This window comes from Pimephales promelas, chromosome 2 (assembly GCF_988280905.1).
Source record: "Pimephales promelas chromosome 2, fPimPro1.hap1.1, whole genome shotgun sequence".
Taxonomy (NCBI): Eukaryota; Metazoa; Chordata; class Actinopteri; order Cypriniformes; family Leuciscidae; genus Pimephales; species Pimephales promelas.
The window spans coordinates 45,790,762-45,818,302 of record NC_142770.1 but is presented as its reverse complement, the minus strand read 5'-3'; the positions used below and the strand labels follow the sequence as shown (position 1 = coordinate 45,818,302).

Here is a 27,541-nt window from a genome sequence, read left to right as displayed (position 1 = left end):
AAGATCAGAACATCAGAAGCAGCTTAAAAGAAGAAGCCAGTTACCAAGCAAACTGCCAGACGCATTCAAACTGTAGCCTCAGAAGAGACACCAGACTTTAAGTTCACCTTGACAAAGTCCATTGCAGTGGCTGGGTCCTCAAAGGTGTGTGTATTTCCACCGGGAAGAGTGATCTTTAAAGTCGCGGGAAACCTCAATCCAAACTTCACTCCAGCACACGAATGTAATAGACGTTTGACGTCCGTGAATGCAGCGCGTTTATTTGCAACAGACGAAGTGTAATCAGGGAAGATAAACAATTTCTTGCCTCGATGGAGAAGAGAAGCCTCGCGAGCCCGGCGCAAAATGTCATTCCTCACGTGGAAAAAGTGCACACGAATCACAAAGGGTCGGGGTGGTTTACCGTCACTGGGCTTGGGTCGGAGAGTGCGATGCGCACGGTCGAGTAAGGGCAATTCCCCCAGGCCGAGCGAGTCCATCAGCAGCTGTGCAATAAATTCGGTTGGGCGACCACCTTCGGCCCCCTCCGGCACACCCAACAGCCGTATGTTGTTTCTCCTAGCTCTACCCTCCAAGTCTTCACATTTGTCAGCCAGCAGTTTAACCTCGGCTTTCAGCGTGGAAACTGTAGAATCCAGTGAAGATAGCAGGTCGCTATGATCAGTGCACGCGCGCTGCAACTCTGTAATGGTTTGATCATGAGAGTTAAGTTTTTGCTGCATCGGTTCAATTGCGTGTCTCAGCTCCTCTCTAACCGAAGAAATGTCCGTTCGAAGCTCGCAAGACAGCGAGTCTATTTTTTCGCAAATGTCCCCTTTCAACTGATCTAGCATAACCCGTAGGTGATCCAAATTGGGCGCGCAGTCGGGGACCGTGACCACTTTCGGCGGAGATGCGGGCTCACTCGAGGGAGAGGCTTTAGCACGGCCTGAGCGAGCTGAGTTTCCACGTGCAGCTGACATGGTCGATGGAAATTCGCCCAAAACACAACAAAACTGACCCGGTACTTGTCGCAAGTGGACACCAGTAAATTTAGTGAAAATAAACTGTGTTAAATTTATATAATATAACAAACTCGCGGAGCAAAAGGGAGACACGTCCTACATGCTTGGTGTCCAACCAAGTGGTCAAATAAATCTAATCTAATCTAATACTCCTTCCGTGTTGATACAACTGCTTTCACTAACTTGCACTGGTGTAGACGACAGAGGACGCAGAGGTATAGGCTATCAGCAGGAGGATTTCAACCGCAGGAACCGTGATATTAACGTTTTTTTATAAGGCTATACCCTTCTTGTTTTGAACTTCATGCATGTGTATTGAATGTTAGACAAGTTCATAATGATAACGAGACTGTTTATCGTGGTGATGTGTGTTACGCCTGCCTGTTTACCCCTACTGGCTCTGCTACACAGTGCAGACGTTAGTTGGGCAACAGGTGTATATAATCCCTAATTAACTCCTTATAGGGGTAGTATAAAGACCTGTGACTTGGTGTGAGAGCTCTCTCATCTCTCTCACATTATTTCTTTAGTATTGTTGTTTTCCCATATTTATTTTTAGTGCCAGATATTGTTTATTTAGTAACCACGCGCGTGTGTTTTCCCCTCCCCTAGACGTCGTTTTTTTTTTTTCTTTCTTTTTGATTATTTAATATTTGTTTGTTTGCTTGGTTGATAATAAATTGGTTTATTGTTAAAACATTTGTTGTTTGCCTCTTTTATGTTGCGGTATATGAGCCAGCCGTAACATAAAAATGGGGCCTCGTCCGAGATTTTTTTGAGCGTTTGTTTTGAGGGAGTATTTTATTGTCTCTTCAGGATTTCTTGTAAGGTTTGGCTTTTCACTCCGGTTAGTTAGAGTGTTTCAGCTGGGCAGCTCGTGAGCGTCCTTCCATCGGAACACTGTTTGTTGTTTTGTTGATTTCTTTTTGTATCTTATTTGGAGTTTTGGAAGGAAATCCTGGGAGGGGGTACGCTTCTCGCGCAGCTGAACTCATTTAGAGAACAGCTGTTACGAGGTTCAGCGTTTCAAGTCGCCTCGAGCCCGGCAGTCCTTTGAAGACTAGTAAGGATAGTTAGTTTCAACAGGCAGGCATATCGGAGATGAAAAGCCAAAAGAAATCCTGGTGAGTACTTTATATTTCTCCTTGGTGTTTGTTTAGTTTGATTAAAGAGAGCATGTTTTCGCGCGTGGTAAGTTTGTTTTTTATATAGGAAGTTGATGTTTGTGTAGAACGGTTAAAATATTAAATTTGATTCGTTTACACGAAGATCCTGTGTCAATAGTGATCGATGACAAGTAATACGTTTGTCACAGCTGTTGTATCCTATTGAGTGTGGCCGATTGTTGTTTACTGTGAGTAAATTAGCACTGCATTGAACGGTTACAGGGTCGAAATTTTCCTATCGAAATTGAGCATTAGATTTATTGTCCTAGTAATAACACTGAAATTGTTGATGTGACTTTAAGGTCTGTTTGATTAATCTGAATAATAAAAACAGGATTTGTTTTATCTTGGAAATATTAATTCATTTGATCTTTTTGCATTTCTAGTGTTATAGTGGATTGAGCTAGGCTGTGCGAAATGGTATGTCAATGTATTATTGAATAATCATTTGGGCTTAGGCTGTTTTCTGGCACTTTTGTTTTGGGAGGATTTATTAGAATTATTTTTGATTTGTTGTGGTCAATTAACTAATCTTCATTGTGTGAATTATATGTTAGTCAAAAAAATGAGTTCCATCATGAAATTGAATGTAGAGCTTTCTGAGAAGTTTCTAGATAGGTGCACCAAAGAACAACTTTTAGAAGTCGCAGAGAGTCATGCAATCATATTGACTGGCACTGATAAGAAGCGCAAGGAGGATTTGTTAAGAGTTGTTAAATCCCAGTTGATAGTCAGAGGAATTCTGGTTGTAGGAGATGAAGCTGGTAGTGGTAAGGCAGCATCTTCACCAGTTGAGAGAGATTTAATGTCAATAGAGAAACAAACACAGTTTGAAACTGAGAGACTATCGTTTGAAGGTTCTCAAGCATTAGAAGAGAGGGAATGGGATAAACGTGTTCAGTTTAAAAAATTAGAGCTTGAACAGGAGCGTGAGCGTGCACAATTTGAGCTAAGGAAGTTAGAGTATGCACGTGAGAGCGAACGTGAACTTAGGCAGTATGAGATGAAGAAGTTAGAACTTGAACTGGAAGTAAAAAAAAGCTGAAGCTTCAAAGTCCATTCCGGTTGGGCATTCTTCTTTTGATGTAACATTAAGATGGTTCCCCCATTTTGTGAACGTGATGTAGACAGGTACTTTGCCCATTTTGAAAGGGTTGCTTCTTCTCTAAAATGGCCAGAAGAAGTCTGGACTTTGCTTTTGCAGTGTGTTCTGACCGGGAAGGCTCAGGTGGTGTTTTCTTCTCTTTCCGAGGAAGAGAGTGGAGATTTCAAACAAGTTAAAATAGCCATTTTGAGAGCGTATGAGTTGGTACCAGAGGCTTATCGCCAACGATTTCGTGGTTCTAAAAAACTTGAAAGGCAAACATATGTTGAATTTGCTCGGGAAAAAGAAATCACGTTTACAAGGTGGTGTCAGTCTCAGAAAGTAGAAACCTTGAACCAGTTAAGGGAGTTAATTCTTGTGGAAGAATTTAAAAACTGTGTACCAGGGTCTGTGTCAACTTATTTGAATGAGCAGAAGGCTCTTACATTAGCTGATGCAGCTGTGTTGGCTGATGAATTTGTTCTGACTCACAGAGTTTCTTTTCCTGATAAAGGTTCAAGTGATCAGAGTAGGAAGTTATTTCGGAATCATTGGACGCCTCAAGTGAGTACATCGAATACCGTGTCAAGTGTGCCCCCTGTCAGTCAGAATTTTTCATCAGACAAGAAGGGTAAGGTGACCTGCTTTTACTGTCACAAGGTGGGACATAAGATATCTGAATGTAACGCTTTAAAGAAGTCTGCTAAGCCAGTTGGACTGGTTGGACGTGAACCTCTGGAGATTCATGCTCACCAACAGGACACTGAGATTGGGAAGGGGATCTCAAAACCAGTAGATGTCGGGGATAATTATACTGCGTATGCTCCGTTTATTACCAGCGGCTTTGTGTCTTTGCCAGGACAAGAGGAAAAAGTTTCTTTGAGGATCCTGAGAGACACCGGAGCTTCTCAATCGTTTTTGCTAGAAGGGGTTCTTCCACTCTCAGATCAGACTGCGACTGGGAAGGATGTATTGATTAGGGGGATAGAAATGACTTTCTTAAAAGTTCCCTTACATAAGGTACATCTTATATCTGATCTGATAACTGGTGATGTGATTGTGGGAGTACACTCTTCCCTTCCTGTGCCAGGGATTTCTTTTATCTTGGGGAACGATCTTGCTCAGGGGAATGTGTGGGGAACATCAACATCAAAACCTGTACCATCTACTGTTGTCGTGTCTTCACCTATGTCTGCAGATGTTCCTGATGAATGTGGTCAGAAATTTCCCCATGTGTTTCCTTCCTGTGCTGTCACCCGAGCCAGAACAAAACGACGATGTAGTTCTGTACAGTTCATCTTGGACCGATCACCTAGTCCAAATAAGGGAGTTATTCGTTCGTTTGACTGAGGCTTCTTTAGCGTTAAATTTGGCAAAGTGCGAATTTGGGAAAGCTACTGTTACCTATTTAGGAAAAATAGTAGGAAATGGACAAGTTCGCCCCATTGAAGCTAAGATTGAGTCCATCTGTGCATTTCCAGTGCCTACAAATCGCAAAGAATTGCGTAGGTTTCTGGGAATGGCCGGATATTATCGCGGGTTTTGCCCAAACTTTGCCTCTATTGTATCACCTTTGACCGATCTTATAAGTACTAAAGTACCCTTTAATTGGACCAATGTTACCCAACTGGCATTTGATGGAGCAAAAGCATTGTTGGCTAGTGCTCCTGTGCTTGTTGCACCAGATTTCTCTCAGCCTTTTTGTTTAGCTGTCGATGCCAGCTAGTGTTAATTTCGTTAACGAAAACTAAACGAAAATATTTTCGTCAACGCACATTTTTCACCTAACGAAAACTAGACGAGACGAGACTAAAGTCCCCACTAATAAACAATAACTGGGACTAAATCAGAAATAATTTTCGTAGACTAATAAAGACGAGACGAAAATGCAGTTCGGTAAATAAAGACTGGGCTAAAATCTATGGACATTTTAGTTCACGAACAAAGACGAGACGAAAATTACATATTATTATATGATATGGTTTTGTCAAATCCTGTCTCCTCCTCCGCCTCCTCCGCGTCAGCTCTTCCGCCACACACCCACGTTCAAACCTGGAGCGGGCGGGCACAGTCAGAGTAGCCTACACAACACAACACATGGAGCAGACAGGAGCTGGATTCACGGTGAGGCGGCGGCGACAGGTTAAAAGTAAAACATGCTTTGCACGGGGCTCGGGAGAAAGAAGAGACGTGATATATGGACACATTTTGTTACAATGATAAACTAACTAATGATGGCTAACTTTCATAGCATTTAGTATTCAGGCTGGCTATGTTACGTTAGCTTCTTAACACATTCAGTTTGAAATTAAATGTATAATTACAACAATCTTTGTTTTTGATTGCTTTCTTTTTAGAAATCCCCAAGCTTGCAATGCATGTATTTGGGCTTCTTGCATGTTGTACAACACTGAGAGAGATGGATGAGGTGCTTTCTAGTTCATCAGTCCTCTTTTGCTCTCCCTGCAGTGGACCAAATGTTGCAAAGTACTACAGACATCTGCAGTTGCTTTTGCAGCAAAGGCGGACATTTGATCTGGACGAGAAAAATATAATTGCTGAAGACTACAAGGTATTAAATGTTAATATTAGGGGAAAAAAAATCAGTACATGGCCTCACATTTGTAATGCATTTAGTATACTGTATAATAAAAACCAACTAGACCAGATCTGATGAACTAAACGCAACACATGTGCATCAGGACATACTGTATGCAGACGTCCATAGGGGTCCTAGTCAGATGGTCAAATTTTGAACCTGTTTTGCACGTCCACAGGACAGACAAAAGTGGTTCTGAACTGTCGGACGTTATACGGAGATGATCTGAACGTCAATCTGACAACGCGTGTTTGCTGGGTAGCTTTTTTTATGTTAATACACTGTTCAATCCCAGCTAACTGTGGACAATAATAAATGAACTGTTAATCTGCTGATTTCCACAAAGTGTATACACACTATGCTTTTCAACATTGTTTTTTTGTCTGTGCGATCCCAATATACCCAAAATATCTAAATTGGCTTACCAGTAGCATTAGTTTGGGGTGGGACTACCTGTTATATTTGACAATGTCATGGAAATTTTTTTGCAATTAGTTTGGTGCCATTGGAGTTGAAGAAATTACATACTTCATATTTAACCTTTTTCTCCACAGTAGCTTCACAAATAAACAGAGCTGAAATATTGATGGGACACCTAATAAAAGTGAAATGATGCGGCCCATGAAAATAGACCTATAGATTCTGTTGAAGTTCATTTATTTAACTTCCGTCATCTGTTTCATCTAGAAGATCAATTGATGGCAGAAGGTAGATGATCTTGTCTTTGAAAAGTCTGCACAACACTGCACCATCAAGTGTTCTACCTTCCTCCAACACTGTTTGACCAACCTGGTGTAGGTGGCCATCATTATTGTGATTCTATGGAAATATCACATGATTATTTATAATTTTATAAATACTTTTCAACATTATTTCCAAATAATCAAACATCAACTTGATACACCAATACATTTTGTTCAGTGTTCAATTCAATAATTTTATCAAAACCTAGTTAAGTGATTTGATGAAGTGCTGATTTGGATGTTATCTTACTCTGTGCCACTCTTCAGTTTTGACCTGAATATGGTTCTCAGGTGTTCCAGGATCTCATGTGCAGCCCACTCCTTCCGAAACTGCACGGCAGACACTATATGACCTTGCTCTGCCAATAGTGCTTTTCTGTTTTCTTTTTAAATACCAATCAGCTATTGTTCGGCTGTTAAGACCACTTTCTGCCATTGCAAATTATTTGTCACTCTGTGACTGTGCACTCAAACAGCAGGGATATTTTGGGAGTGAGTGAGTGTGTGTGTGTGTATGTGTGTGTGTGTGTGGATGTATATCTACTGTGCGTGAATTCCAAGGGGGGGGGGGGGGGGGGGGGTCCCTCTGCTTCTCTCCCTTTCTCCTGCTCTAATAACTCAAAGAACAAAGAAGGGGAAAAGGGAAAAACAAAAAAACAAAAGTTAACTCTAATAATTTGTTTTCTTTGTGTATTTGTTTGCTCTATTTTTTATTTTTAAATTTTATTTAGTTTATTTGAAGTTGCTCTCAGATCAGCCTCTTCCTCTCAATACTGAACAGCTTTATTGTCAAAATCAAAAAGCACACAATTCTAGCTACTATTTCCATTGATACCCATCTTCTACGGGCTCAATCAGCGTGTTTAAAATTTTAGGGCGCCTGTATTTCTAAATACGGAATCCTGTACGTCCTATAGCACAGACCCGCCACTTTAAACCGCTATAAATCACCGCTTTGACACACTATCCTCGTTTTCTAAAACGATTCTTCGGTGTGCTGGAAATATTTTAGAGATTACTCTGCCATCAGTTTTTACAGTCTCGCCATATTCCAACCACCTTCCAGTCATGCCAAGCAAATTGCTAAATCGCTTTACTGCTATTCCAAATATTTGACTAAATGGTCTTTTTTCTAAAAAAGATCCACTTTTACTAAAGTCTTTTCTAAAATGGAAAAAACTTCCCCAGCATCATTCAATATTTCAGAGGTTTACTGAACAGAGCAACTCAAATAAGCCACATCAAATCCAAATTATTTAAATTATTTTCCTTTTTCTGACATATATTCATTGGCAAAACAACTGGTACTTTAAACAACACAGTTCTTTTAAGCAGTTTCAGTCAATGTCCAATCATCAGGCAGACTTAGAATTATTTTTAGAATAGGGAAAAGTCTTACCTTGAATGATTGAGACAAATGCCTGAATGCAATCAAGTTCATCTTCAACCCCTTTTCTCTTGTTCATCTGTTTTGTCTTTTCCTTTTTCTTCCTCTCATCTTCCAAGAAGATCCTGTACCGGTTGCGTGCAGTTGCACACTCATTTAGCAGCTCTTTAGTTAGAGGCACTTTGACCACTCCACCACAAATCCTCACATAGTCGCAGATTAGTCTCTGTGAAACTATAGTGTCTTCATTCATATTCCACATCTCCACCTCCTTGTTTATAGAAAACCCACGCTCGACAGTAGCTTGTCCATGGGACAGAAGCAGCAGCTTTTCCACAAAGCTCCAAAGTTCTGCAAATCCATTCATGGCCTTATGCAGGAAGCGGTCAACTCGTGATTTTCCATCAAATGCACTGAAGGCCATGAATTCCTCTCCTCTGGCCTCGCTGAAGAGGAACTTCTGAAATTGTTGGGCAATCTTATCACCTGCATTTAGATAAAGACAAGCACATCTGTAATACTTTCTAGTTAAAATTAAAATTTATTTTCACTATACTCTGGAAAATACCTAAAATAAGACTCCCTTTGATAAACACTAGGCTAATTGTTCACATTTCTGATATGTCTACAGATGTTACCCGCTGTGACTCCTCCTGACAGCTTCTTATCCTGCACAAATTTCATGATGAGGGCCTTCATTTTTTGCAGGCACATGTCAGGTTCTTTGTGCATATTTTGGGGGTCCAGGCACATCATATTTCGAACAGAGGGGTACTTCAGGGGGCACTTCAATAAAATGTTCTGACAAATTTTTGACAGGGCGCTCTGGCTGTCTCGCATGAACAGTAACACCTCACGCTCACTTCCACCACTCTGACTGCCTGACATTCCCTGACAAAAGCACAAAAGTCACATCACCTGAAACATCAAATAAACTCTCCCTATGTGTAACTTACACTACACAACATTTGACAGATACAATTAATAGGTCAACTGCTTGATGTCAAAACAATTAAACTGATCTCTTTAATTTCTCAACATAAATAGTTCACAAGTCAAGTGACTTTGCAGCTCATAAAGCACAATGATAAAGTATTTTAAGATAATTACCACCTTGAGGGCAGCTGTGGCTCCCATGCCAATGTCCACTTGCTTTGGACTGACCCAAAGCTTTTGGTCTGTCACATCAAGCTTGACCAGCTTTACTGGGGAAACATCAACCTGGACGTCTCGCTTTATGAAGCGTCTGAGAAGGCTCTGAAAATAGAATAGCACAAGCATAATAATTATAAACAAGTTTGAAAAAAGTATTACAGTATTTACAATACTTTCTCCAAACGTCATTATGCTGAAAACTCAGTGAAGACTAAAATTTCATCTTTTAATATTATTATATTATTTTAAATATTATGTATCTGTATTATTATTCTTTATTAGTTTTCATGATCACTGTATTATCCTATGGAGTTTCAAGTTTGAATGCATGAAAGAAACATATGTCAGGGGAAAGCTATATATTGCTTAGAGAGGTATGTGTGCAATGTAACATGTTCACTCAGCATAAATGTTTCCACTGATGCAAGTGTATCACAGATGTAGACAACAAGGAAAGTCACGTACATATGACATATACGTTCTAAGTTGAGAAGCTCAGAGCAACATGTTTGTTACCTTACAAGGAAGCTGCAAGGACCTATGTGATGAATAAAACTCAATGTCTCATTGTACCGCCCTCAGAGAAACATGTAGGCATGACCGGGTGAGAGGGTAGAGAAACATGGAGAAACGCATATACCTGGCATGAACACAACATCTTGAAGTTTCTCTCCTGACATATATATATAATATATAATAAAACTTTCTTGGCAAGATAACTGGTGTCCGGTCCCGTAAATTGAATAATAACGGGGAAACACAAGAGGCTTTAATTCCGAGTCTACACTCAGTACTTTGTTTTATTGTTCATAACCTCTGTAAATGACGGTGCTTGAATGATTAACCCATTAATATACTTTTAGTAGTCATTAGGCCTACCCTGATTAGATCCTCCAAATCTCTGCCGAGGAAGGGAATCATCGGGGCATCATCGGAGGAAATCTATCACATTTTGTCACTAACACAAAGTCCTCTCTCCTTGCAGGTGCACAATGAAACAGGTAGTGCAGGGCTTTCAGGACTTTCTCAACTTGCCACAATGCGAAGCCGTTCTTGAACGAGTTGTCGTGTGAAGGCCACAACTCCCAATGATTTGTAGTTGGGCTCCACCACACTGCTCTCTGTGTTCTTCTTGTAAGAGTTCAACAAACTTCCAATTTACAGCAGGCCCGTCCATTGATAGTGAGAGCATGTTGTTCAGATTCAGCTCCTTTGTACCTTCCTGCACATGATTTGTAAAAAAAGAAAATAGAAAGAGATCAAAAACATCCATCAAAACCCGGACACAAACATACACAAATATACAGCTAAACAATAAAATGCAAACATACACAAAAACAGGCGATAATTAACGTTAATCATTATATAATTGGTATATGGGTATACTGTATGAGTGAGTTCAATTCAGATTTGTTTTATTACAAACAACAGACATTAGTTATGATACAGGATTCCTTCATACATTAAAAATGTGAACTTTTACATTAAAAAAACTTTATGCAGATTGTAACAGTAGTACTGGTTAATGTGCTCTTTTCAAGTCAGTAAATGGTCACAGTGGTCTTTCTATGTGCGTGGCCTATAAATGTAATGGTAAATTTAAAATTTGGCTAATTAAATTAATTATTTTCTATAAGTTTACTAACTGGTTAAAATCATATGTTTTATGGTAAAATACAACATATCTAATATGTATACAAACATAGCTTGTTTCTGCATCTCCATTCACAGTACATTAACGTAATCATAGAATGTTTAGTGTCGCTATTACCAGTGCTAATAGTGTGACAGTCTACATTGGCAGCTACATTTGCACATAAAATCACAATTCGGCATATTTACTATGAACCATATCTACCAACAGTTATACATCTTAAACTCTGACAATCTAACGTAACAACACAATAGCTCAAAGTGACCATAGACCTGTGACCTGACTGGAGCACATAGCTAATCAATCCTATGCCCGAAGTGAACACCGTGGGAGTGTTGGTGTTTAGTTACACCGCTAGCATATGAGCTTTAAACCGCACTAACATTACACCACACTTAGTATGAATAATAATATGTGATTTCAAACACAATCTTAACGTTACTTACATTGAAATGACCCAACATGTCCTCGGCTCTGGAGTGACCCATGAATACCGATCCATAGTAGCGGGAGATGACGTAGTGTGTGCCAGTCTCATCATCAGTAGTCCAGAATCGCAAATGAAGGTCCATTTGTTTGTTCTTTGTCGTTTTATTCAAACTTTCGTCAAACATGACGACATATGGCTTCTCACTAACGCTGCACGATAGCTTCTTCTTGATAAATGAAGCGATGCCATATTTGGCGACATATGCCATTTTATTTTCACCACAGGTGAATGACTTTGCAAGCTGCGAATCGGGGAACATGGCAGCAAAGATGTCACGTATGTCCTCGTTAGATTTAAATGAATTGTGCCTCGTCACAGTATGGAGAACCCACAGTATCTCTGCCTTTTGGGTGTCTGGCTGTGAAATGAAACTTGTTATAGCCGACTGCGAGGTAGCGTCTGAACTAGTAACATTGTTAGGTGGAGCTGCAAACAATGCAGGGATTAACCTGGACCCGCTATGGCTAGCTGCTGCAACGCTGGTGCTTTCCTCCTCTCATGTGCGACTCGACGGCTTTGAGCCCCATGGTCCCTAACGAAAAGGTCTTTTTGCAGAATTTACACATTGCCTCATTATTATTTTCAGCCGGCGCCAACCACCTCCTAAATGCATCCTCTTCCATCCACTTGTCGTTAAATTTACACTTCCCCATCTTTGCATTTTTTGAACCTCACCTCGACAACCGCGTAATGGTGGCACGCAGGCGCAGACCGACTTCAGCGTCTATAGCCGACCTAACGTTACCGTAATAAGCTATTAAATCTCGGACACTCTCAGTCATTTCACACGTACTAAATTGATCAAGATGTTTTTGATTAGATGTTTTACGGTGGACCACTGTGCTTCCCTATCGTCATCATTAAGCAGACCGGCTGAAAATTTAATACCTACAGCAACTTTACAGTAAATTTAAGACAATTTAAGACCTTAATTTCCCGGATTTTAATTTAAGACATTTTAAAACTTTTTAAGGACCCGCGGGAACCCTGGAACATCAAGTCCATACGCAAGCTCCCAATTTTGTCCGATCATCTATAGTTCGTTCGCGAGCTCACAGTTGACAAATAAAACATTGATAGTTCATACACAGTTCCCAGTCTTGTGTCATAAAATGTGACACAAATGGTCTGTGAGAGTCCAGCAAAATCTAGTCCTTAAAACAAGAATCAAAAGTCCAGCCACTCCAGCCTGATGAAGGCCTAGTCAACCATCCAGCCAGTCCAGGTGTAGGCCCTCTCCACGGAAGGACTTCCTTTTGACCCCGTAGTCGAACCGTAGTTCAACGCCCACACTGATGTCCTTCAGTGCCCTGAAGAGGATGACGTCCTTGTCCTCCCCATTCACACGTAACCTGCAGTGAAAGGGCTTCAGGTTGGGCGCTTTTGTGGAGTGGTTTATCCTCCTCCCAACGGTGTCTTTGCCAGGGTGGCACTCGCACGGAAAGGTCTGGGCGTCGACGCAGAGATCTCTCTTTCCGGCTTTAAAGAAGAACATGTACCCGGCCTCGTCATGCTGGGCCTGCACCATCGCCCTCCCTTGTGCAGCTGGGATGACCTTGCCGTGGCAGTCGCAAACAATGTCGTTCTTTGAAAAAGTCTGAGTTGCCACGACTCCTAAAATAATGAGAACACATTACATTTTTGAATTAATGAACAAACATTACATGTAGACACACAGTTCAGAATGTAAATGTAGTTCTTGCTGCAGTTATTGGCTGCTAAATTGTACATTTTACATTATTGTTTTTTTCTGCCCTTACAAGACAAATGAAAGGTTTTCTTACCAAAACCACGCTCGTCACCAAAGTCTTTTATGGCCATGCCCGACCAGTTCTGCTCAGACACACAGCGAATGATGAACTTGTCATCTTCAACTGCTGCCTTCGAAGGTGGTGTCCACAGCCGTTCGATGTCCTCCGGCTTGGGACAGTTGACCTTCCATCCCTCCTGTGTAATAAGCCGTGCCACCTTTGCGGCCGAAGGCTTGCGGACTGTGAAATGTGCTGAAAGACAGAATGAAATAACGTTACTCATGTGTCACTGTAAATGAATGACCTAGTTTTTGTGTTGAGTTAATGAGTGTCAAAGCTCTATTGATGGATTCAGAGGCTTACACAGCAGAGATCGCTCTCTCTGGGCATACTGGGTAATCCGCCACTTATCGTAAAAAACGCGGTCATCTGGAAAGCCTGATTCGACGCGCTGCTTCTTGGATGGCGGCTGACCCTCCGCCGAAATAGGAAATATTGCCACGAAACATATCGCCATATTGCTCTTCCCAGATGGTCCAGCTCCACAGCTTGTGGCCAAGGAAGTCTTGTCTGCAGAAGTGCTATATAAGAGGGGAATACACGGGTTTATAATATACCAAAAAAATTATGAATGACAACTTGCTATTTTTGTTGTGCTAATTGTTTGTGATGAGTAATGGATGAAGAGATGTATACCTGACTAATGATTCCAGCAGCAGAGCTGCGTCGACGACCGAGCTGCGGCCGGACCGCACCAGCGCTGATGGCCAGGTAATGGTGGAGCGCCTCCTGTTGCTGCGCCAGGAGCTTTTCTGCAGCCTCCTCAACAGCCCTCCGCACACACTGGGCAGAGAAAGGAGCCAGCTTGTACCTGCAGAAACAAAAAGGAAATATTAATTGTGATGTGACTGTGATGAGGCAAGATACAAAGAAGTGTATCCGTTCACACACACACACACACACACACATGGACCTGTGTTAGGCACTTACAATTTATGGAGCCGATTCATGTCCCGAGAGACACTGTGAACCTCCACGCCGGATGACGAGACAAAAAACTATTGCAGAGTTTCTCCGGCTGAATGTTCTCAGGCCTGATGCGCCTGAAGTACAGCTCCAAGCACTACGGAAAAAAGACCAATGAGTTATTACATTTAAAACAATGGTGGAGAGCAATCAACAGTTTGTACAGTAAAACTTACAGCTTCCTCCTCTTGGGTCAGAGCGATCTGCATACTCGAGGTTTTCTCCCTCTGTACACCGATCACAAACCTGTCACCCAGCTTGGTCTTGTTGTACTTTTTAGGTAATATTTTCTGTCTGAAAATAAATCCAATTTAGTAATCAAATGTAAAATAGCACTGTATAGTTTATCACAGATAGATTAATGCTTATTAAATCTAAAGTTACTCATTCAAGAGCTGTGAATGATTTTCTCTGCCTTTTGTTGTTTGATTTGCATTAATGGCTGAATCGTCAGCAGATTTATTAGACTGCTGCCCCTTTAAGACCCGAGAGCAAATCTAATCGGTAACTGAAGCACCATCATTTTCTCCCTATTATTTACGTCCATTTAAGACATAATTGTGTTTAAGTGAATCTCAGAGCTGGTCATTTTGACATTTTTATGTATATTTGATAGTTTAGGACACACGAAGCCCAAAGTAGGCTATACTCTTCTTGTCTCGTTGTAGTCCGCTTCGGAGCGCGCACCGCCTTGTGAACAGCGTCTCTTGCGCAGGTTTTTGTGTTTTTAATAGGCATTTTATGATCTACCAACAGTAGAGACAGCATTTTGCAACAATCGCCGATCGTGCTGATTCTGACGGCACGTTTGGGTTTAGGAAGAACTGACAGCGCTGTGAAGTGAAGGAAGTTGCGCTGGACAGATCATGCATCTCGTTTTTAACGGGTGTATCTCAAATATCTTCTTATAATCTTTGGAAGCCGAAATCTAAAACAAAATTAGAATAATATCTCAGATCTAAAGTGCAACCTTGTTTGAATGTTTAGTTCTGTCCTCATTGTCACTCATTAAGCAAGCGCTGTCGTTTTGTGCGTGCTGTGGCTCTGCGTGAGAGATCGCTCTCTCTCTTCTGAACTGCGAATAGCAAATTTGCATCACAGATTAATAGAAATATATTATCAAAAATGGTGGTAATCAAATAAAAGTTTAGCAAACGTTTTAATCCTTTTATTTTTTGGCAAAGTGCTGCAAAACAGATTTAGTCAATTAAACCATGGACAAACAATTTATATTCCTTAAATAATGTGTAAACACATTTTAGTATTATTGTTGGTGTTTAAACAGCACTTCCTCTTTAAAAAAAGGGGAGGAGACCGCAAGAAACTCTGGGTTTACTGAAGAAAACCTGCTCCCGACCAGGTTAGGTTCACAGAGTAAGTTACCATGGTAACTGACTCTGAGTATAAGTTACCTCTCTTTCAGAAAAGGGCTTGACTTACTCTGCTTTCTCGGGTTTGATATACACCCCTTTCTGAAATGGAAAACCCAGAGTTTTCCTCATTTCAGGGTTAACATACTCAGAGTTTTCACTTAACCTCCTTTCTGAAACAGACCCCAGGTCCACTTTCCCCGTGTTGCGCCTCACCTCTTGATCTTCTCCTGCAGCTCCAGAAGAGCAGCTTTATTGTCTTTCTTCAGCTCTTCTTGTTCTCTTTGCATTCGGCACCCTGTGCTGCAGCTGCACCATCAAACCCTTTGTGTGCAAAAGAGAGAGAAACTCAGACAAATTCACACCAGAGTTCATTCTCTCGAGGTAGCACAAATTAAACCTTTTTCTGAGTTGATCTTGATTTGGTCAGACAGTTCTTTCTCCAGCTTGACCTTTACATCCGTCCAATGTGCAAATTCTTTCCGGAATCTCTTAAAGAATTGTGGCGTTCTCCCTTTATCTAGTACCAGAGAGCTGGAGATCAAGAATGCCAGTTAAGTCCCTTTGAGAAGGAGCATGACGTGATATAAAGCTAAACAAATCGCCAAACATGATGCAATGAAGCAGGAAGGACACCTCCTGTACCTGTACGAGCCGCCGGACTCACTGTCCAGCTCTAAAAACTGAACTCTGGGTTTGCGGAAGTGGCTGGTGAACGGAGGCTTGTCATTGGTGTACCGCAGCTGCTCTCACTGCTGGAGGTGGAGAAGTTCATGGCCGCTACAGAGACAGAGAGAAGGTTAACACTCCTGTAAGGATACCACAATCATTAAAGCATGCCTCACTCAACTGTAGGGTTGGGAATCGAAAATCTTGAGGTCAGGAATCAGATAGTCGTTCTAAAACGAATTGATTCCTTTGTGAGCATTTCAATGACTTTAAAGAGCCCCTATCATGGATTTTTGAAAATGACTGTTCATATGGTGTGGAATATAGCTCTAAGGGAATGAAAATCTGAAAGTGCACCGTATATAAAGTTATGGTCTTTTAAAAGTGAGTCTATTAAATGAATTGTTTTTGAAACGAGTCATTAGCTGTTACATCGTGACGTAGATACATACTGGCCACGCCCAGTTACTGCGCGCGCAGACGGAAGTGTAAACTCGAAGTCTACACACTCAAACACTTCATCATAGCATCATGTCGAGAAGACGCTGTGTTCTACTATGCAGAGATAGTTCAGCCACTTTGTTTTCATTTACCAGGGACGAGCATGTGAAGAATCGGTGGTTAGAGTTCATATCAACACTATAGCCCGATTGTGTTCTCATCATTTTATTGACAAATAATGTTAGTTCAAAAACATAAATGAATTCAAATGTGCATTCACAAGCGGTTGTTCCTGAAGGAGGGCTCAGTAACTTACTTACCCAGTGTATATGGATCAGCTTCCTCCTCCGAATCACAACCTGTAAGTATTATTAATAATTTTTGCTTTTATGGGTTTTGAACGGTTTTGTTGCGTCAGGGCGCGAGGCAGTATGTGTGTGTGTGCGTGTGTGTAAGTTACGCTCAGCGCAGCTTCTAGGTCTCCAATGTGAATTTTTTTTAAATATGTGAAATGTTTGTCGCTGTTATTGGAGTTGTCAAAGAATAGAGCGTCTTGTAGTACTGTAGTGCTTTATCAATATGTTTATGGGTCTGTCATCTGACCAATCACCGCCGATTAGTGTCACGCTAGAGTGGTTTGGAAAAATGAGTCGTTGTACGAATCATTTGGGAGTCTGTGAGCAAATCAGTTAAAAATAAATGCATATTATACGACAAATAAAGTGTTTATCCTTGCATGCATGTTAAAGGGTTAGTTTACCCAAAAATGAAAATTAAGTCATTAATTACTCACCCCCATGCTGTACCAACCCCGTAAGACCTTCGTTCATCTTCGGAACACAAATGAAGATATTTTTGATTAAATTTGAGAGCTGTATAACTACCACATTGGCTCCTAAGGGACTGCCTCTTGACGGCCCAGAAAGTCAATGAAGAAAATGTTTAAATATCCCAAGTGACTACCGTGGCTCAACTATATGTTTATCAAGCGACGCGAATACTTTTTGTGCGAAAAAACAAACAAAAATAACGAGTTTATTCGACTATTTCTTTTCTTCCTTGTAGGCCAGAACGAGACTTTCTTATAGATTTCCACGACGCATGCGCGAGAATTGCGATCTGAAGTAGTGAAGCTGGTGTGAGCAGATCGCAAATCTCGCGCATGTGTCGTGGAAATCTGTAAGAAAGTCTCGTTCTGGCCTACAAGGAAGAAAAGAAATAGTCGAATAAACTCGTTATTTTTGTTTGTTTTTTCGCACAAAAAGTATTCGCGTCGCTTGATAAACATATAGTTGAGCCACGGTAGTCACTTGGGATATTTAAACATTTTCTTCATTGACTTTCTGGGCCGTCAAGAGGCAGTCCCTTAGGAGCCAATGTGGTAGTTATACAGCTCTCAAATTTAATCAAAAATATCTTCATTTGTGTTCCGAAGACGAACGAAGGTCTTACGGGGTTGGTACAGCATGGGGGTGAGTAATTAATGACTTAATTTTCATTTTTGGGTGAACTAACCCTTTAAACTGTTTTTGGGAACTCCTAAAACAAAAATAGGAACATTTCAAATGCTATGATAGGGGCTCTTTAAACCCTTCAAGCACGAGATGACTTGCACACTGTTTTGTGTGCTGCACACATGTGTAACAGTATATAGCTTGTTTTCACGTGACGTCACGCCACTGTGTTGCCATGGCGCGTGGTTGCCGTGGCTGTTTGTGAAACGTACCAGACTAGTTTCCGAACTTTGTAAAGTCAAAGTATGTCTGTAAGACGAGTTATGGCGCTTTTCCACTGCATAGTACGGTACGGTTCGGCTCAGTACGCTTCGACTCGGCGCGGAACAGTTCGGATCGCTTTGCGTTTCCACTGCAGTAGTACCCCTTCAAAGTGTGTGGGACTGATCGTTATTTGCGCGTGCCTCTACTGCCATGACATCATCTTAAAAGCGCCACATTTTCAAACCCACAACACAGGAACAATGGAGACTATCGAGGGGATGGTGTTCCTGATTCTCGGTATGTGGTTGTTTTTAACTGCTAGACGGAAAAATGTGTTTAAAATGAGGCTGATGGCAGCAAAACAAAAATACTGCTAAAAAAGTGTCTCGTGTCGTCTCGGGCTAGTAGTGACGCTGGTAGTGACGATTCTGTCTGACCAATCAGTGATCTGCAGTGTTTCACGTCACATTTTAGTACCGGTACGGTACGCTTGGAACCTCAACAGACCAGGTACCATTTAAAGCGACCTGAAGCGAACCGTACTGTACTGTACCATGCAGTGGAAAAGCACCACAAGTGAGCCGTACCGAACCGTACTATGCAGTGGAAAAGCGCATTAGTTGCTGATATCTACAGCCTCGATGGCAGGCAAATCTCTCAATTCAGTTGAAAATCGGTCCTCTTTATAACGCAAGGATCACGTCCAACATATGTCTCAATTTTCTGTTGATATATTTCTCTTGTAATAGCGTCCATTGCGCTCTTCACTCCTTGCCCTCCATCTGCATTCCACGCGTCAACACAATCACGTGACTGCAAACCACCTATTGGATCCATGCAGCTCTTAAAGTGACAGTACACACATACACACACACACACACGACATGTGCCGGTATTCAGTAATGCGAAAAATCGCGGTAATGAATATGCACGATATTGTTATCGCGGGCTCTTCAAAATACCGTGAAAAATAATAAATTCAAATTTAGACTTTTAGAGCGTGCATTAGCTGCTTATTTTCCTCCGCTTATTTCCAATAAGCAGCATTAGCTGCTTATTTTCCTGCGCACTCTGATGTAAACAATCCCCACATGTATAAGCACTGTGTGCATGCGGCAGAACGCTCCCGACGATGCATCCCCGCAGGGCTGCCAACTCACACATTCAGCTTGAGACTTTCAGACAGGACGCGGAATACGCGCAGGGTTTTGTTGCTGCACCGACCTGCATCGACCACGCCGGGTTTAAAGTTCAAAAACTGGAAAACGGCTCTTTTTTTAAGGTTTTTGTTTTTGGTTTGTTAGCTCTACTACATATAATTACATTTATATTTAATGTGGTTTCCACATTAAATGGACAGCGTCGCTAGCGCTATACAGTGTCAATAGAAATGTATTGATCAGGCTAGGTAATAGACTAATAGTGATAGTAGTTTGTTAATAATACAATCAAAAACGACATATGTGAAGGTTCTCAGTCCACTCCAACGAAGTTTAAAACCTAGGGCAGTTCAAAACGGTTACATAAACATACCAGTAGGTGTCGTACTGTGTTTGCTGCTGTGTGCCAGCTACTGTCATGGAGATTAACTTATGTTCTGTAATAAAAACTTTCCATTATAACTGTGCTTTCACAAATTAGCCTACTCACCAAAATGAGCTCTTTCTCCTCATTAGGCATATTTGATCATGTAGTCTATACAGTATGGTCATGATTTGGCTATTATTAAATAATAAAACAGTAGATCAACATGAAAATCACTGCAGTCTGTGATATTTAGAAGAATCTGCTGGATTTTTCTAAAAGAAAAAAAAAAAAAAAAAAAAAGATTTTAGTCTGCCGACACCAAGCACATAGCTACACCTTGAGCCTACACAACTTTGTGTCCCAGCTAGCATGAACAATCAGCCCGAGCTCGGCTGCCCCGTGGCGTCTGCGGCTACGTGTTAACCGGGCCGATTGTGGCCCGCAGCTCGCTCTGGAACATGCATTTTTGTTACGGCTGTAAAACACTGGGCCGATTCATGTTCACCATAAAAACCGGCTCTGGCTGTATGATTTAGACCACTTCTGGAAATGACTCGGCTTAGGTTAAATCAAGGATGGTTTAAGCAAAAATAACATAAAAAAAAAATATTTTAAAATTGACGTAAATTCCTGACCGTATCAGATAATGTTAGATGCGGTAGCTATGCAGTACATAATAATTAAATAGTGTTAAATAGTTAAATATTAAATAGTGCACAGAGGATTCTTTAATATACCAAAGCTTTACATTTATGTATTTTAAACATGCATTCGCATTTAAGCTGACATAGACGCACAATATGTTTAAGCGTAAATGGTGTGACCATGGGCGCGAATGCGCTTCTCCGAAGAACAGATTGCGTGACAGCGGTAAGGCAGCTTTGAAAAGCTGTCTATGGAAAAATCTACAGAAAAGTTTGGGCCCATGGAGGGACTATCATTGGATACCACCTGATGAATTTTGTTTTTCTAGCACCTCATATTCATTGTATAATAGTCTTCTTTGAAATGTGTAGGACTACCTTGAAATGTTTTGTTTACATTCCAGATTGATTATAAAGGCCAGATGTTGTCAGCAATTACTAGGCTGGTAATGAGCAGAATAACCTATACTTAACAACTGCCATCATTATTTGATTCAAGACCACTTGAGAACACCTAAAGTTTTATATTTATTGAATATAATTTATGGAATTCTACTTTAAAATAGCCTAGTTTTTTCAGATAAAGTTCAGCGTAGTGATGCATCATGCACAGTTCACTTCTCCATCATCTATTGTGATATCTGTCATTGTTTCTACAGTGCGTCACCTCTCGTCACTACCGGATAAATTAAAATGGGCAAAGAGGCGTGACGCGGGTGGAGCTGAGGTGCTAATGCTATGCTACTGCCGCTGAAATGACAGCTGATTGAAAAAGTAAAGCCAATGGTTAAAGTTCATGTTTTGCCCTTCGAAATATTATAATAGTTAAGACGTAACTAAAAGTGAGACTATTTACTTTACTTTTTTATCAACTTTATTAATCTCACACAAGGGGCAATTAGTTGAGAGCATGTATACAAATACATTAACACAGATCACACACATTTCTCACAACATACAAGCAGTCAACTATGTGCATCGTGATGCATTGTTATTCTGCTAGTTAAAAATGTATTAATTACTTACAATATTGCTCTAAGCTTGTGCATGTGACAGTGATTCAAGGCCGCCTCTCAGTTTCTCAGATGGTCAAACCAAAGATATTACCTCAGAACTTCAAGAACATGAACTAGAAATCCGCGCTCATTCAAAGCGCTGAAATCATCAGACATCCATTAGTGCATGCGAGGGAAACAGCTGGAAACACGGCGCTGGTCGTTCTCTCCATACTCAACACGACGGAATCCAACGGCGTGCACGGGCGAAGGTATAATACATGTATTAAATTGTATGAAATAATCCCGGAAAAGCACAAACACAGCTGAGGGTGACGTTAACAGACAGCAGACAAACGACTAGCAGTGAAAGCGGCGGCAAGAATCCACCTGTCACTCAAGTGGCCACGCCCTTAATTATGCAGAACTTTAAGGCTTAAATATAATTTAAACAGATGAGTTGTAAAAAATTTTTTACCCCCCTCACAGTTGTCATGAAGGGAAAAATGAGCTCTATAGACCAAAGCCACTTTTTGCTCCAGGCTGTAAACATGTTTTTTTCTGCTGTAAAGTTGGGCATTTTAACATGGGGGAGATTCAGATTTGAGCGGCCACTCGATAAATTGCAGTTTAATTCACTTCCGTGTTGGCTTCAAGAGAGAGACGGGGAGGTTGCCGCTTGGTCTGGATAGGCATGATATTAAATAGTTGTAATAAACTACTGTTGCTAACATATTTATTCCGGCCCAGGTTTCTATTTATTCATTGATTTTTCTTCTTCTAACGTGACTCTGGTATAACGTTAGCGTATTATGACCGTTCTAAAAGCTTGGCTTTTATTTTGATAGGCCATATTTACTATTACTTCCGGGTCACGTGGCCAACCTGTAGATCTTCAAACGGAAAAATGGTAAAGGAATTGAAAAAAAAAAAAAATCGGACCGTTTTCGTTTTTGGATTCAGAACCAAAAACTGGAAAACGGCTCTTTTTTTACGGTTTCTTTGTTTTTGGTTTGAAACGACAAACGAAAAAAGGGTGGTTTCTCGTTATTTTGTCTCTTTTGTTTCAAACGAAAAAACAAACTATCAAAACGTACACGTACCGACTTGGCATTTTGATAGTTCTGTATTCATTTGGCCATTTAGGTGCGCAACCAAAAAGCTAATCAAATGATCGATCTCCTAACTTGCACTGTTTGTTGGCGGCGTCACGGCGACCATCAGTAAACGTTATGGATACAAACAATATTTTATATTTTTTATTAAGCTGTTCATGTCTTTACTAAAATCTAAATTAGATAATCAAAGGGAAGAGTGCTCTTAAAACTCACGAGCTGGAGCGATTTGACCGAACGTAATAGACTCGCTGTTTTTGCTGATGGTGAATCGTCTTTAGCATACAATGCATTCTTTACAAACGTAACTAAGTTAAACGCGTGTTTAAACAACACCTAGGGAAACTCACTTCACCTTCAGAGGTTCTGAGTCTCTCCAGTCTCTCCAATCGTGCAGGGCCTTCTCGCGCTGTGTGTGTGTGTATTTGTTAGAGCACGACAGCGGACGCCGCTGCCGGTTTTAGCTCCACGTCGAATCAGGGGGAGGGGCTAATAATATGAAGGTATATTTGTTTCTTTATTATTCAATCAAAAAAACTATTTTCAATTAAAAAAACCTTCACTTCACTGGGAAAAAAAACTTTTCAATCAAAGAAAAAAGTGTTTGAATTCAAAAATATATTTGAGACTAAAAAAAAATACATTTGACCACTGCTTTTCTTTGATTGAAAATGTTTTATTGGATAGAAGTCCGTTTTTTTGTTTAAAGTAACCTTTTTAATTAAAGTAACATTGTTTTTTGATTGGACCATATAATGGGGACATTTGTGTCTTTATCATTCAATCAAAAAAGAAGTTGCTTCAAACAAACAAACAAACAAACAAACAACAGAATCAATAAAAAAAGTCACTTCAATGAAAAGATAAACATTTTCAAAAATAGAAAATCGTTTTTGAATGCAAATAAAATATTCGAGAGTCCAAAAATTGCATTTGAACACTTTTTTTTTAAAAAATAGAAATTTTCTCTTTGATTGAAGTAATCTTTTTTGTGTTTGGGCCATACATGGGTAGGATATTTGTCTAAATCATTCAATTCCAAAAAAGTTGTTTCAATCAAAAAAATATATATATATATATTTTCAATCAAAGAAAAAACTGTTCAAATGCAAATGCAAAAAAAAAAATACCCTGTGAATAAAAAAAGTATTGAAGAGAATGTGTTTTTTCGTTGTTTTTGTTTTTTTATTTGAATTAAGTGCAAAAAGTTTTGAAGTTAAATTTTTTTTGATAGGGGATTATCACGCTGATACGTAGTACTTCCGGATTCTGTGATCTTTGTGCACTGCCACTTCTGTTGAATCACAGATCTCGCTGGCGAACTGATGACAGACTACACTAAGTTTATTTATACGGCATCCCTGGTAAATTCATCGGATTCACTAAAGTGCCGGCTGCAAACAAACGTGCTTGTTTTATCTTAATGTTTTAATCCACTTCTTCCTTATACTCAATTCAGTCGGGAATCCATGGAAACTTACGTAGGGTTGGCGTTGTTGGCTAAATTTACAAAGTGGAACAGAGCAGTGACATAAATAGCATTCGTCTCAGCCATTGTTGAACTGCGTCGGAAGTGGACATGCACAAAGTTGACAAATCCCGCCCATGAAACCCGGAAGCGTGATAAAAGAGCGTAAAAAGCGTAAAAAAAAGCGTAAAAAAAGAGATAATTTGCAGGTCACCGCACATGCGCAGAGTATAGTGCCTTCTTCCCGTGCGCTTTTCAAATACTGAACTGATTGATGATGAAGAGCAGACTGGTTAAACAGCCAAGGACAAAACAGCGGATTCGGTAATTTTTTGAGGGTTTATCATGATCAAGAGACAAACGTTTTGTGAAGGTTTTGTAAAAGATTTTGTTTTTGTAAAAAGTTTTTGTAAAAGATGCGGAAGGATTCTAATGTAAGGAGGTGTTTCACGTGACGTTACTTGTCCTAACTGTACATGTGCTTCAGATACCTGTGTGTGTGTTTAAGTCAAGTCAAGTCAAGTCACATTTATTTATATAGCGCTTTTCACAATACAGATTGTATCAAAGCAGCTTCACAGTGATAACATGAAAGTAGTACAACACAGATCAATAATATTGTTAAATATTAAATATTAAATATCCCCAACTAAGCAAGCCAAAAGCAAGGCGACAGTGGCAAGGAACCAAAACTCCATCAGATTGGATGGAGAAAAAACCTTGGGAGAACCCAGGCTCAGTCGGGGGCCAGTTCTCCTCTGGCTTACATTCATATTGTTTAAATATAAATGTTAAATATAAATATTGTTTATATATAAAACGGCGCCATAACATATCGCAGGCGTTGAGTCGTCTCTTCAAAGGCGTTGGGGCATCCGAAATCCCCGTGAGAGGCTGGATACAAAACTGGACCTGACGAACGCCATTTTTCTCGGGACAAGCGTCCCGAGATAACAGCAGAAAGGCAGATGGGAAATAATTAACATAACTGATGTTCATAATGATTTCCATTATACGGGAGTCGGTGTTAGAAAACCACTATCTAGAGTTAGTTAAAGTACGTAATGAGTAAATCATCAAAAAATGGCGGTAAAATTATAAATGGCCAACTTCCTGTTGACTTAAGGGTATCCTTTTCTGTGCGTCTGGACATGGTAGATGTACCACAGAAATATCGTACATGTCGGTCAAACATGCGGCGGGGGCTGCTTTGTTAAATGTCACTTCCTGTTGCCACTAGGTGGCGCTATGACTGTGGGTGAATGTCGGCATGTAGATTTGTTCAGGGCGGGACTCTTGTCAAATGTGTAAAATTTGGTGCAAATCTGGGCATTTACAGTCAAGTTACTACAATTTCCTGTTTCATGGCGAATCATCGACACCACGGACATGCCCATCGACGAAAACGCGCAGATAGCACAACTTTACATCATCAATGCCTTTAGAAGGCACAGCAGAAATTTGAAGTCTTTAACCTTTAACCTTTTTTACCTTTTTTAACCTTTAACCGTTTGACCTTTAACGAAGCAGCCCCTGCCGCATGTTTGACCGACATGTACGAAATTTCTGTGGTACATCTACCATGACCAGACGCACAGAAAAGTCTCATGGAGCGATGCCCTAAACTCAACAGGAAGTCGGCCATTTTGAATTTGGCGACCGATTTGGGACGATTTACACACTCCTTACTTTAACGAACACCTCCTAGGGATTTTGTCCCATCAACTTCAAATTTCTGCTGTGCCTTCTAAAGGCATTGCCGATGTAAAGTTGTGCTATCTGCGTGTTTTCGTCGATGGGCGTGTCCGTGGCGTCGATGATTCGCCATGAAACAGGAATTTGTAGTAACTTGACTGTAAATGCCCAGATCTGCACGAAATTTGACACATTTGACAAGAGTCTCGCCCTGAACAAATCTACATGCCGACATTCACCCACAGTCATAGCGCCACCTAGTGGCAACAGGAAGTGAGATTTAACAAAGCAGCCCCCACCACATCTTTGACCGACATGTACGAAATTTCTGTGGTACATCCACCATGTCCAGACGCACAGAAAAGTCTCTTGGAGCGATGCCCTAAACTAAACAGGAAGTCGGCCATTTCTAATTTTACCGCCATTTTTGGATGATTTACTCATTACGTACTTTAACGAACTCCTCCTAGGGAATTAGTCGGATCCACTTCAAATTTCTGCTGTGCCTTCTAAAGGCATTGCCGATGTAAAGTTGTGCTATCTGCACGTTTTCGTCGATGGGCGTGTCCGTGGCGTCGATGATTCGCCATGAAACAGGAAGTTGTAGTAACTTGGATGTAAATGCCCAGATCTGCACGAAATTTTACACATTTGACAAGAGTCCCGCCCTGAACAAATCTACATGCTGACATTCACCCACATTCATAGCGCCACCTTCTGGCAACAGGAAGTTACCTTTAATGAAGCAGCCCCTGCCGCACATTTGACCTACATGTGCGGAATATGCTACGTGGCTGCCTCACACCCTGACGTGCTACAGGTGCGAGGGCCCGCCCATCGCTGCTTGCAGCTTTAATTAGGGCCCGAGCACTAACAGTGCGAGGACCCTATTGAAACTGTTAGGGTTTTTAGGGCCCAAGCCCTGAAAGGGCGAAGGCCCTATTGTTTTCCTTAGGATTATTTATTTTTAGGGCCCAAGCCCTGAAAGGGCGAAGGCCCTATTGTTTTCCTTAGGATTATTCTTTTCTATTATTATTATATTTATTATTATTATTTTTCTTACGACTAATCGGGCACTTTTGGGGCCCTAAACATGCTCGAAAACTCTTGAAACTTTGCACAAAGGTCAGAACCCGCGGCCAGGCTGAAGATGGTACCCGGGCGTGGCAGGGGGGCTCGACAGCGCCCCCTGGAACGGGGTCCGAACACTCGGTCCATAACTCAAACACGCTTGCATGTAATAATATGAAACTCGGTACACATATGGATCTCATCGTTTCATATATACTTCGCACTTTTACTTTTTACCCCAGCCCAACAGGAAGTCGCTGGCGCTATGACTGTGGGTGAATGTCGCCATGTAGATTTGTTCAGGGCGGGACTCTTGTCAAATGTGTAAAATTTGGTGCAGATCTGGGCATTTACAGCCAAGTTACTACAACTTTCTGTTTCATGGCGAATCATCAACGCCACGGACACGCCCATCAACGAAAATGCGCAGATAGCACAACTTTACATCGTCAATACCTTTAGAAAGCACAGCAGAAATGTGAAGTCGGTCCGACTAAATCCCTAGGAGGAGTTCGTTAAAGTACGTAATGAGTACATCATCCAAAAATGGCGGCAAAAATAGAAATGGCCCACTTCCTGTTGAGTTTAGGGCATCGCTCCAAGAGACTTTTCTGTGCGTCTGGACATGGTAGATGTACCACAGAACATGCCGGTCAAACATGCGGCGGGGGCTGCTTCCTTAAAGGTCACTTCCTGTTGCCAGCAGGTGGCGCTATGACTGTGGGTGAATGTCGGCATGTAGATTTGTTAAGGGCGGGGCTCTTGTCAA

The 27,541-nt window shown here is 40.9% G+C and overlaps 1 protein-coding gene and 1 long non-coding RNA gene across 2 annotated transcripts; both read right to left on the bottom strand.

Annotated features, from left to right (window-relative positions):
• Positions 1-8,033: 8,033 nt before the first annotated feature.
• On the bottom strand, positions 8,034-13,550 carry LOC148997619 (N-lysine methyltransferase KMT5A-A-like). The gene is made up of 6 exons (XM_089117639.1): positions 13,397-13,550; positions 13,067-13,285; positions 11,239-12,896; positions 10,018-10,360; positions 9,097-9,240; positions 8,034-8,469 (listed from the first exon to the last, which is right to left on the bottom strand). The coding sequence occupies exons 1-3, from the start codon at positions 13,548-13,550 to the stop codon at positions 12,487-12,489; spliced, it is 783 nt and encodes a 260-aa protein (XP_088973765.1). The 3' UTR covers positions 8,034-8,469; positions 9,097-9,240; positions 10,018-10,360; positions 11,239-12,486.
• A 232-nt stretch (positions 13,551-13,782) lies between these two features.
• Positions 13,783-14,322, bottom strand: LOC148997618 (uncharacterized). Its single transcript, XR_016147511.1, has 3 exons — positions 14,236-14,322; positions 14,024-14,156; positions 13,783-13,904 (listed from the first exon to the last, which is right to left on the bottom strand). It is a non-coding gene; the product is annotated as an uncharacterized LOC148997618 (long non-coding RNA).
• Positions 14,323-27,541: the final 13,219 nt, after the last annotated feature.

Excerpts from the sequence above, each read along its gene's own strand:
- LOC148997619 (XM_089117639.1), bottom strand. The coding sequence starts at position 13,550 with ATGGCGATATGTTTCGTGGCAATATTTCCTATTTCGGCGGAGGGTCAG. Across the intron at positions 13,286-13,396 it reads GAGAGAGCGATCTCTGCTGT|CACATTTCACAGTCCGCAAG; the intron begins GTAAGCCTCTGA and ends TCTGTCTTTCAG. Across the intron at positions 12,897-13,066 it reads TGGTGACGAGCGTGGTTTTG|GAGTCGTGGCAACTCAGACT; the intron begins GTAAGAAAACCT and ends TCATTATTTTAG.